Genomic DNA, 12,526 nt, shown 5'->3' on the forward strand with positions numbered 1-12,526 from the left:
AATACGAATCGGCCGCCTCATCTTGTTTGAAAATACTGCATCACTAGATGACCATGCAACTGTCGTATTGAAATGAAACTTTGGCACTAATAATATTCATGCACGTAATGGAAATTCTAAGCACTATTGATGTCGCAAATCGAATTCGATTGCAATACTGTGAAATTCTTGACTTGTTGTAATACCTCTTTTCTGAAAAGAGTTTGGGAGATCTTAAACTAATTGTCAACTGGTGCCCCGAAAGTAGCTAAGATTATTATCCGTTTCAGCATGACGGGTATATATAACTACTCGTCTTCCACCAAAGTTAGACAAGATTTTTAGTGTTCAACAACTTTCAAAGTAATCAAAAGTGCCATGTTGCTTTCTAACTTGTTAACGAGGGCACTCCTTTTGGGAGCCACTGCTCTTGCACTTGAAGTGACCAGCAACAGAGTAGACAGAGGTTTTCTTACCCTTTCTATTGGTGACATAACTATCGATTCCGGTGCTTACTGGTCTATCGTTGACAATGCCCTTTCTGTTTTAACTGGTAACCTTGATGTGGAATCTGGTGCTGGCTTCTACATTAGTTCTACAAACAACTTAATTGCTTTGACTGTTACCCTTGCATCCGGACTTGGTGGTATCACTAATGACGGTATAATTGCATTCAACTCTGTTCAATCCTTAACTGCTCCAACCTACCAATTGGTCGGTCTTTCGTTCACTAACAATGGTGAGATGTACCTTGGAGGAAATGGTTCCGTTGGAACTCCTATCATGTCTATCACTGCTCCAGTGTGGTCCAACACAGGTTTATTGGTTTTTTACCAACAAACAAGATCCAATGGTGTAGTGACTCTTGGTGCTCCATTAACAACCATTTCTAACCCTGGTACTATTTGTTTGTACAACGAAATCTATCAGCTGACAACGTCTATCTCAGGATCCGGTTGTATTGTAGCAGATCAGAACTCTGCTATCTTCCTTGCCAATGGTTTGTTGTCAGTTTCATCGTCGCAGACTTTGTACTTGGCTGATTCAGCCTCTTCTATCAGAGTCAACGCCGTTGCATTACCACAAACCTTTACTGTTGCTGGTTATGGTAACGGTAACATCATTGGATTGGATATCCCAATTTTTGCTACTTTGGGACCAGCTTGGAGTTACAGTTCCAGTACTGGTATTTTGACTCTTAACGGTGCTGGATTGTTGTCACAGAAGTTCAACATTGGTACTGGATACATTAATTCTAACTTCAAGATTGTTACTGATCCTGGTGTGGGATTGACTTCCGTTGGATTGGGTGCCCTTCAATACAATGGCCCAATTCCAGCTGGAGCTAACAAGCCAACTAACTGTTTGACTTGTAAGACCTTGCCACCAGCCCCAGGTACTTCTGCTACTGCTTCAACTTCCACTTTCGCCACCACCAACCCAGATGGATCTGTCTGTACTGAGTTTGAGCAAATTCTTATTTCTACCGATGCTGCTAACAGTTGGTACACATCCTCATCCATTGTTTCTTCCATCTGTAGCACAAAATCTAACTCACAGACCACCATTACATCTATCTGGACTGGTTCTGTGACATCAACTGTCACTGTTACTGACACCGTTGGTGGTACTGACACAGTGATCGTTGAAGTTCCTTCTAACTCTCAAACTACTACCACTTCTGTATGGACTGGTACTACTACCCAGACCATTACTCAAACTGACACTCTCGGTGGCACTGACACTGTTATTGTCGAAGTTCCATCTAACTCTCAAACCACTGTTACATCTATCTGGACTGGTACTACTACGCAGACTATCACGGAAACTGATACTCTTGGAGGCACTGACACTGTTGTTGTCGAGGTTCCATCAAACTCTCAGACTACTACTACTTCCATTTGGACCGGCACTACTACCCAGACCATTACTCAAACGGACACTATTGGAGGTACTGACACCGTCATTGTTGAAGTTCCATCCAACTCTCAAACCACTGAGACTTCTGTCTGGACTGGTACTACTACTCGTACCATCACTGAGACCGACACTCTTGGAGGTACCGACACCGTCATTGTTGAAGTTCCATCCAACTCTCAAACCACCGAGACTTCTACTTGGACTGGTACTACTACTCGTACCATTACCGAGACTGATACTCTTGGAGGAACCGACACAGTCATTGTTGAAGTTCCATCTACTCCAAACAGTCAAACCACTGAGACTTCTGTCTGGACTGGTACTACTACACAGACTATTACTGTTACTGACACTGCTGGAGGAACTGACACTGTTATCGTTGAAGTTCCATCCAACTCTCAAACCACTGAGACTTCTGTCTGGACTGGTACTACTACTCGTACCATCACTGAGACCGACACTCTTGGAGGTACCGACACCGTCATTGTTGAAGTTCCATCCAACTCTCAAACCACCGAGACTTCTACTTGGACTGGTACTACTACTCGTACCATTACCGAGACTGATACTCTTGGAGGAACCGACACAGTCATTGTTGAAGTTCCATCTACTCCAAACAGTCAAACCACTGAGACTTCTGTCTGGACTGGTACTACTACACAGACTATTACTGTTACTGACACTGCTGGAGGAACTGACACTGTTATCGTTGAAGTTCCATCCAACTCTCAAACCACCGAGACTTCTGTCTGGACTGGTACTACTACTCGTACCATCACTGAGACCGACACTCTTGGAGGTACCGACACCGTCATTGTTGAAGTTCCATCCAACTCTCAAACCACCGAGACTTCTACTTGGACTGGTACTACTACTCGTACCATTACCGAGACTGATACTCTTGGAGGAACCGACACAGTCATTGTTGAAGTTCCATCTACTCCAAACAGTCAAACCACTGAGACTTCTGTCTGGACTGGTACTACTACACAGACTATTACTGTTACTGACACTGCTGGAGGAACTGACACTGTTATCGTTGAAGTTCCATCCAACTCTCAAACCACCGAGACTTCTACTTGGACTGGTACTACTACTCGTACCATTACCGAGACTGATACTCTTGGAGGTACCGACACTGTTATTGTTGAAGTTCCATCCACTGCTAACAGTCAAACCACCATCACTTCTGTCTGGACAGGAACTGAGACTATCACTGTCACTGAGACTGATACTGCTGGAGGAACTGACACTGTTATCGTTGAAGTTCCATCCAACTCTCAAACCACCGAGACTTCTACTTGGACTGGTACTACTACTCGTACCATTACCGAGACTGATACTCTTGGAGGTACCGACACTGTTATTGTTGAAGTTCCATCCACTGCTAACAGTCAAACCACCATCACTTCTGTCTGGACAGGAACTGAGACTATCACTGTCACTGAGACTGACACTGCTGGAGGAACTGACACTGTTATCGTTGAGGTTCCATCCAACTCTCAAACCACCGAGACCTCTACTTGGACTGGTACTACTACTCGTACCATCACCGAGACTGACACTCTTGGAGGTACCGACACTGTTGTTGTTGAAGTTCCATCTACTGCTAACACTCAAACCACCATCACTTCTGTCTGGACAGGAACTGAGACTATCACTGTCACTGAGACTGACACTGCTGGAGGAACTGACACTGTTATCGTTGAAGTTCCATCCAACTCTCAAACCACCGAGACCTCTACTTGGACTGGTACTACTACTCGTACCATTACCGAGACTGATACTCTTGGAGGTACCGACACTGTTATTGTTGAAGTTCCATCTACTGCTAACACTCAAACCACCATCACTTCTGTCTGGACAGGAACTGAGACTATCACAGTCACTGAGACTGACACTGCTGGAGGAACTGACACTGTTATCGTTGAAGTTCCATCCAACTCTCAAACCACCGAGACCTCTACTTGGACTGGTACTACTACTCGTACCATTACCGAGACTGACACTCTTGGAGGTACCGACACCGTAATTGTTGAAGTCCCATCCACTGCTAACACTCAAACTACAATCACTTCTACTTGGACTGGTACTACCACCAGGACTATCACCGAGACTGATACACCAGGTGGTACTGATACTGTCATCGTTGAGAATCCAACTGTTATTGAGTCTCCAACTGAGGAATCATCCTGTGTTCCAGTTACCATCACTGGAGATGCTGTTACAGTGACAGTTTCAAACTCAGATCTTTCAGTTGAAACCGTTTACAGCCTTGAGTCCACAACTATAACTACTACAGTTACAGATGAATTCACTACCACCATTCCAACTACTACCGTAGAAGTTACTACAACTAGAGGTGGTATCCTCAGATTCTTCAGGTAAGAAGCTTTATGCCTAGATAAAAGCATTTGTGGGACGTATATGATATATGTCCCACAAGATACATATCTCCATACTGAAAAGCGAGACTTTCTCTCTAATGCATCAGTCGATTATTGAGTATACGGATATTTTTAGTCTTCGACTCTACGTTTTAATTTTTAATTTTTAAATTGGCAACCATGCCAATTAAATTGGCCTTTTGATAGATTTGATATATACACCTTCATAAATAGTACCAATCTATTTCCTTGTTTCTCGACTTTTGTCCTAGTAACACCTTTGAAATTGATAATTTTACGAACTAACTAGCCATTATGGCAATTCGATTAATTAGAAGAAAGTAGATGGCTAGATTTTTTCGAGGAGAACTGTAACACTAGAATTTCGCAACCGTGTAGTAATTCTTACAAGAGGTTCAATATTGAATTTTTTCAGTTGAACATCGTGACCGTCCAAATGACACCATTCTATTTACTTGGTTGGAAGAAATGGAGAGACATTGATGTTTTCACACTTCCAAGAGCAGCATTTGGATGAAGCATAATTCCTACTGTTGGGTTGCAGTTGTTCCATTGTCAATGCGGGCGATTGTAAAACCTTCAGCTGCAAAACTGCAGGCAGTGTTGTACAGAAGCATGCGTGCATCTATGATTTACCTTGCGTCCTTTCTATACCGAAAGGGGACTGCTTTTATTCATTTTGGAACCTCCATGCCGCCAGTAAAAGCCCCCTCTTTGGTCTAGGTGTGATAAAGTTTTAAACTATTGCAATGCTTCAAAAGATCGATACAGCTAAGGGTCCTAGAGCACAGAACATGACTGAATATTCGCCAATATGAAGGCGTAGTTTATGAGCAAAAAATTATGTATTGTCCTTTCCTGTCCTTCGGTGAACTACTTAAGATCATCGTAGTAGTTCTATGAGATCTTCAACATCGGTTGGATGAAGCCTTTCTGGTTATTTGTTTAGCCCAATTGTCAACTTTAGGCTATATTTCTGTGATGCTATATGCACACGCAAGTCGTGAAATTTGCAGTCTTCAAGTAGAGCCACGCCATCAAAGGGGTTTGACGCAAAGAAGCAAACGTTCGTATAGCGTGATTTTAGAGAGAGTTATTTACTTCTTCTTGAGATGACCTCAATTTTACAGATACGAAAGGAGAATTTCTTTGGCCTGGATAACTTCAAAGCCTCAAATCTTCTGTACAGCTTCTTTCTCTCACTTATAATCCAAAAATATACTACGAATTACCGCTGTACAAGTTTCATGTCGTTTTGTTTACATGAGCCAATATTTCAGGGATGCCAATCATAACAATGCTAGCGCAACTGGAGGAGAGCATGTTTCTTGGGAAACCACTACCTGAAAGTGTGTTACATGAGCAATATATCTTTGAGCATTCTCCATGTCGCAAACCAATAGATTATGATCACTATATTACATAATCCATGTCACTTTGTCTTCGCACGCACGTTTTAATAATGTATTATATAATCACATTTCAGTTTACTATATCCACTTTCAGTTAACGGGTGCGAATTATGTCGGAGAATACTGTGTACCTCAGTGGAGTTAATGTACGGTAACACTGGGTTACCTATGGCAATAACGTTAGTAAGAGTATATATTGCACTGTTAGTGAGATATGACGTACAAATCAACTACCGGTGTAAAACGTAGTCAGCCACATGCCCTTGGCCTACTATCTATTTGTAGTATCTCCAGGACATTACCCAGTCATCCTCTAGTAAGCCTTCCAGTAAGCTGCTTGCCAATTACCTGCAAAAAAATGAACAGCAGCCTTCCACGTAGCGTGATGCAGGGTCATATTCCACATCTTTGCAGTATTTGTACAATAATCAATACCAATCGATCGTAACAATTGGAAAGTTTAATTTTGGGTAATCAGTATCCCAATGATCATCTCTTTTTTCTGGTAAAAGCCTGCTATTAACTTAGATTTTGTGTTGTTGGATTGATATAGTTCCTGTCTCATTACTACTGAGTAAGAACCTATGACTAAAACTCATCAACCTTAGATATAGAATAAGAGATGTCATTAGGATCACTATCTCTACGCTGTAACGCGTCGACTTCAGTAGAAACATTGTAGCCAAGCATGAAATTTGTAAACAAATGCTCGCATACTCTTCACTGTTACCTAACCATCCATTAGTATAGCCTATTCCTAATCCCGCTGTAAATAAACTCTGCTTTGCTCAAGATGAGGTACACACCAATGGTTTCTATCACCCAAGGCAACGCCTTAACAATACCGAGGAGAGCCAATCTTTACTATCGCAAGTAATTGTGCCTTGCTATCACCTGAAAGCACCACTGCCGCATTGCAACGCTGCATACCCCATATTTTGAGGGGATGTTTTGTAAGAGCCTGTCTTATCTCCTTCTTGCATATAACTGCTCATAGCAACCATATAGGTCCCCCTATGTTCCTATCCCTCTCGGACTCACTCAAGCCACCAGAAGACTTGTGACCCTCAATGTGTCCACTTGTAGTCTATTTAACCTCTAGCAACTTGACTAATGTGCCATTACGTACTCCCACTCCATCTCCTTGTAGTTACTCCGTCCGGCCCGAAAGACTCGGTGGGTGCAAATAGATAGGATCATCTGATGCCCTCTTGTTAACTCCGACAGATTCGGTAGGCTTCTACTTTAATCACTTAGTATATAGACCAGTCGATTGACCGCTAGTATTGAAATGGAAATATTTACCTATCATTGTCTCCGTGAGTACAATTGTGATTTAACATATATTCTTCAATTCTACTATGACTGTCTCTAAAGTGTTTGCTCGTTATGTCTATGATTCTCGTGGAAACCCCACAGTTGAAGTCGATTTGCACACCGAAAAGGGTCTCTTCAGAGCCATTGTGCCATCTGGTGCTTCTACGGGTGTTCACGAGGCCCTCGAATTGAGAGATGGGGACAAGTCAAAGTGGCTAGGCAAGGGCGTTCTAAAAGCTGTTGGTAATGTCAATGACATAATTGCTCCAGCTTTTGTCAAGGCCAATCTTGACATTAAGAACCAAAAAGCTGTTGATAAGTTCTTGAATTCTTTGGATGGCACCCCAAACAAGTCTAAGTTAGGGGCCAATGCCATATTGGGTGTCTCTTTGGCTGCAGCCAAGGCAGGTGCTGCTGAGAAGATTGTGCCATTCTACAAGCACTTATCTGACCTCTCTGGTGCTAATCAAGATCCATTTGTTTTGCCAGTTCCATTCCAAAATGTATTAAATGGTGGTACTCACGCAGGTGGTTCGTTAGCTTTCCAAGAGTTCATGATTGTTCCAGCTGCTGCACCGTCATTTTCTGAAGCCTTGAGGATCAATACTGAAGTCTATCATACGTTGAAATCGCTTGCCAAGAAGAAGTACGGCCTTTCTGCTGGTAATGTAGGTGACGAGGGTGGGGTAGCTCCAGATATTAATACCGCAAATGAGGCTCTAGATTTGATCACTGAAGCCATTGATCAAGCTGGTTACACAGGCCAGGTTGGTATTGCATTGGATCCTGCTTCATCAGAGTTCTACCACGACGATAAATATGATTTGGACTTTAAGAATCCAAACTCCGACCCGTCGAAGTGGTTGACAGGTGAAGAATTGGGTGACTTGTACTTGAAGTTGATTGATACTTATCCGATTGTTAACCTTGAAGACCCTTTTGCTGAGGATGATTGGGACTCTTGGGTTAAGTTCTTCCCAAAGGTTGCAAATAAGCTTCAAATTGTTGCTGATGACTTAACTGTTACGAATCCAATCAGAATCAAGACAGCTGTTGACAAGAAAGCTGCCAACGCTTTATTGTTAAAAGTAAACCAAATTGGTACATTGACCGAGTCTATCCAAGCTGCCAATGACTCGTATGCTGCGGGGTGGGGTGTGATGGTTTCTCATAGATCAGGTGAAACTGAGGATACAACCATTGCCGATATCGCTGTTGGTTTGAGAACGGGACAGATCAAGACTGGTGCTCCAGCTAGGTCGGAGAGATTGGCAAAGTTGAACCAAATCTTGAGAATCGAGGAAGAATTGGGCGAGAAGGCTGTCTACGCTGGTAAGAACTTTCACACTGCGTTCACCTTATAAGATGCCTTTCTTCTGAATTATGATACTTTAGCTTTTTCTACGAAGGCATCCTGCTACGAATACATCCTCAAAAGACAACCTATGGTTTTACCTCTATGATTATTATTTCAGATTTTACAAAAGCTTTATTTCAATAGGGGTTACAGCTTTTAGTATCTCTTTGCAACTCTTTAAGTGACGTTACTATTTCCAGGCATTGAATGGAAATCACTTCAGATAATCCAATTCCTCTATAGGTATTTGCAGCAAAATTTACATCATATGGGCTTAAATCAAACCATTCTACTCATAGTTCTGAGCATACAGCGGTATTATATTTTAAGGATGTAAATATATACTCATTATATTCATTGATGCAATATGAGCAAAGAATAATTCCGCAGCAAGTATTTGACAATCTTGTAGAGATTTCCATATGCTACAAGCTAGCTGGAGTAGTATAGATCACTAAGTCCCACTGCACATAAGACTAATCAAACCCTGGAAATGTAGGAGGTACAGAAAATAATTTTGCAATCTGCCTTTCAATTATGTCCTTTCAATTATGTGAGTCTTTGGGGTTTATATATGAATAGGTGCTTGATTGAAAACTTTAAATTATTAATCATGTTTCTTTCTGGTATGACTTAACCAATAGGTGCGACTTTGAATGACAGAACCCATAAATTTTGCCGATCTCTGTTACAGCTCAATCCTATCATAACTAAATCTTACTCAATGTCACGCCTATTGGCGCAGCTTTGTGATCAGACTGATTTTGGTAGTATTTCCTTTAGACCACCTCTACTATTCAAACCTGATATTGTTCATCTTTGGAAAGCCAATGTCTCTCCGGGCTTCCAAAGACCATTATATTGCTTGGGTATAGGAAACTTCAAAAAGAGTAACTATAGAATGGATGATGGATTCAAAGGCCTTATGGCATATTTAGGGACGAGACCCAGCTTGCAAGTCAATGGAAGAATGTTTGAAGATAATGATTGGAACCTGACTATTTGCTTTACTAAAGTGCTAAGGAAGTACCTCTATCAGGCGTTCGTTACTGGAACCAATCGTATCCTTCTCTCGGATGTAAACAACTTCTCGGCATTCCTTGAGTACGAATTTAACAAGGAGAGGAAGCTAGTTATTAGATATTACGTTGTGTCAGATCCAGAATCTATAGAGGAAGGCTTCACTTTAAGATCGCTAATTGCTGGATTTTTCAACAATTCTTTTGACGGTGCTAAACGTATTTTCGATGCCTTAGAAGTCACAAGCAACGGAGCTGTACTACTTAATGGATCTATAGATATCCTAGATAACGTAGGTCCATCAGCTACTAATTCCAAGAAGTCTTCATCTTCATCCCCTCCTAGGAAAAGATGGCCGCCAACTATCCTTGAAGATCAGGGTGAATGGGGTGACAACATTCATGATAATCCAGGAAACACTTACTGTAGAGTTGAATACGATGCCGCAAAGAGTTTTCCTCAATTCGAACTTCCTTCCACGGTATTTGTCAAAATATACTATTACGACAAGGAGTGGTTAATGGACGGGCATTCCTTTGGATTGGATGACGAGGGTCGGGATACAGAGCAATATTATGATATGTTCTTCAATGAACTTGATATCAATGAAAAAATTGGAGCATCAGAGTTTGCACATAACTACCCGAAGATTCTTGCTTCTGGTTTAGTGGAACGGACTTCGGGACCATCCTATACACATCTTTGAATATCTTGGAGAAGAATTACCAGTCAATGAATGGGATAGATCTGAAGTTCATAGAATAATAAAGTTAAGGCTTAAAGAGCTTCACCTGATGGGTGTCTCACATAATGATGTCAGGATCCCTAACATTCACGTTGGAGTTTCTGGGAAGATTTCTTGTGATAGATTTTGGATTATCAAATCAAACGAACAATAGGAAAATATGCAAAGGGTTTTGAAAATCTCGATTTCATATTGGGAAGTAAGAGTAACAGCGAGTATACTAAAGACCATATCTACGCAGATAGGGAAGAGGACTAGGAGAAAGATCCTGATCAAGATGTAAGTGATTTCCGCCCTATACAATCTAATGATTCAAAAACATGAGCACTTGGAGGCGGGATTAGACTTCCAAAGAAACCAAATAATGATACTTTAGGATTTGCTGAATAAGAGTGATTTGATGGCACAATACATTTAGCTCCTTACGCGCAGCATGATTCTCTATTTCAACTACTATAAAAGAGCTTAATATATGGTATAGGAATTCCACGCAGGATCTGCCAGGAATGCCATGAGTCCTCCTGTCTTTCTTTCGTAAACAATGTACACCTTGTTTCAATTAACATAACTATTAATACTCAATCCTCACTCAATATTAATCAAATAAACCATTAGAACAATGAGTTCTTGAAGTTGATTAATTTCCAAATTTGTCAATATTTTGATAAAATATGTCTTTAGTACAAGTAGCTTTTGCGTACGCAACTACTAAAGTATGTGCTGCATTTACATTAGTCCTAGAAAGCGTCGGAACCATCTCCATTCTCTACCGGGGTGGTTTGTGCAAGCTTGTCAAAGAGTTTATCTATGCTTACTTACTTTAATCCACCAACATTGAATCAACACGTCGGATACACTATAGAGCTACCTAAGTTATACACCAGGTGATACGCCCTGGTTGCCTAAGGCCAAAGAATTGATCGGTATGGGAGTAGTGAAGGAGGGAATGGCATTGCCGCAGTCTCATTTGGAGATTTCACCGTTATCTTTATTATTCCCATTCAAGAAGGTGGAATCCACCTATTGCTACTGAGAAATGGAGAGAGTTACACAGAGAAGATATCACTGAAGGTATACGAGAAGTAGGGTAGAGATGTATCATTCACATTGGGGTGGGGTTGAGTTACTGTCAATTTGACATCACCGACTTGAACGTCTCAGCTGACGAGGATAATGATCGTCTCGAAGTCACTGTTGATGTTCAAAACTCAGGCGAAATTGATTGTGCTGAAGCTGTTCAATACCGATGTCATAATCCGTTGTGAAGAGGTAGTTAAGCCAAAGACCGAATATCAAAGCAGCTTCCTACGCTAATCTGGAGCTCTTACGTACTTCCAAAACAAAAGGCAACTAGGAGGTTTGGGATGTTTTGTTTGAAAAGAAAGTTCCATCAAGGCTGTTTTGCCACTTATGATGATAAAATTAAGGAATGAATGCTTATTTAAGCCTCTTTGTATACTTATGTTTTTTTGGTAAAGTAGTTCTATTTAGTGAAAAAGGCATATCTTTGTATACTTAATGAATGTTAATACTTGGACACTGAATCATATTTCCAAAATTTTAAAAATAAAAGTTAGTCTATTCTTTGTTTGAAGTTGGGCAATTTGCAATTTTTTACAAATTTTGCACATTATTGATCTTATCTAAGATCTTTAGAAGTATAAAGAAAATTTACATACACGTGATTGCCCCACACTCCACGACAATGCTGCGGTACGGGTCTTCTACGACAATGCTGCGGTACGGGTCTTCTACGACAATGCTGCGGTACGGGTCTTCTACGACAATGCTGCGGTACGGGTCTTCTACGACAATGCTGCGGTACGGGTCTTCTACGACAATGCTGCGGTACGGGTCTTCTACGACAATGCTGCGGTACGGGTCTTCTACGACAATGCTGCGGTACGGGTCTTCTACGACAATGCTGCGGTACGGGTCTTCTACGACAATGCTGCGGTACGGGTCTTCTACGACAATGCTGCGGTACGGGTCTTCTACGACAATGCTGCGGTACGGGTCTTCTACGACAATGCTGCGGTACGGGTCTTCTACGACAATGCTGCGGTACGGGTCTTCTACGACAATGCTGCGGTACGGGTCTTCTACGACAATGCTGCGGTACGGGTCTTCTACGACAATGCTGCGGTACGGGTCTTCTACGACAATGCTGCGGTACGGGTCTTCTACGACAATGCTGCGGTACGGGTCTTCTACGACAATGCTGCGGTACGGGTCTTCTACGACAATGCTGCGGTACGGGTCTTCTACGACAATGCTGCGGTACGGGTCTTCTACGACAATGCTGCGGTACGGGTCTTCTACGACAATGCTGCGGTACGGGTCTTCTACGACAATGCTGCGGTACGGG

At 41.8% G+C, this 12,526-nt stretch overlaps 5 protein-coding genes across 5 annotated transcripts; all 5 read left to right on the top strand. All coding sequences in view use genetic code 12, as the record gives it.

Moving 5' to 3' along the window:
• Positions 1-357: 357 nt before the first annotated feature.
• On the top strand, positions 358-1,554 carry RJT20DRAFT_79437 (Hyphally-regulated cell wall protein; the record flags this gene model as incomplete). Its single annotated transcript, XM_064921215.1, has 1 exon — positions 358-1,554. A coding segment is annotated over one exon (1,197 nt), but the record flags the coding sequence as incomplete, so codon positions are not given.
• Positions 1,555-2,519: 965 nt separating this feature from the next.
• On the top strand, positions 2,520-4,599 carry RJT20DRAFT_103022 (uncharacterized protein; the record flags this gene model as incomplete). The annotated part of the gene is made up of 2 exons (XM_064915688.1): positions 2,520-3,051; positions 3,166-4,599. Coding segments are annotated over 2 exons (1,654 nt in total), but the record flags the coding sequence as incomplete, so codon positions are not given.
• Positions 4,600-6,813: 2,214 nt separating this feature from the next.
• On the top strand, positions 6,814-8,737 carry RJT20DRAFT_125194 (enolase I). The gene has a single exon (XM_064916427.1). It carries the CDS (start codon positions 7,081-7,083, stop codon positions 8,398-8,400), a length of 1,320 nt encoding a protein of 439 aa, XP_064777856.1. The 5' UTR covers positions 6,814-7,080; the 3' UTR covers positions 8,401-8,737.
• A 380-nt stretch (positions 8,738-9,117) lies between these two features.
• RJT20DRAFT_132926 (uncharacterized protein) lies at positions 9,118-10,119 on the top strand (the record flags this gene model as incomplete). The annotated part of the gene is made up of 1 exon (XM_064918178.1): positions 9,118-10,119. The coding sequence occupies one exon, from the start codon at positions 9,118-9,120 to the stop codon at positions 10,117-10,119; it is 1,002 nt and encodes a 333-aa protein (XP_064777857.1).
• Positions 10,120-11,926: 1,807 nt separating this feature from the next.
• RJT20DRAFT_78247 (uncharacterized protein) lies at positions 11,927-12,505 on the top strand (the record flags this gene model as incomplete). The annotated part of the gene is made up of 1 exon (XM_064921201.1): positions 11,927-12,505. A coding segment is annotated over one exon (579 nt), but the record flags the coding sequence as incomplete, so codon positions are not given.
• Positions 12,506-12,526: the final 21 nt, after the last annotated feature.

This window comes from Scheffersomyces xylosifermentans, assembly GCF_036884685.1.
Source record: "Scheffersomyces xylosifermentans strain CBS 12540 chromosome Unknown RJT20scaffold_1, whole genome shotgun sequence".
NCBI lineage: Eukaryota > Fungi > Ascomycota > Pichiomycetes > Serinales > Debaryomycetaceae > Scheffersomyces > Scheffersomyces xylosifermentans.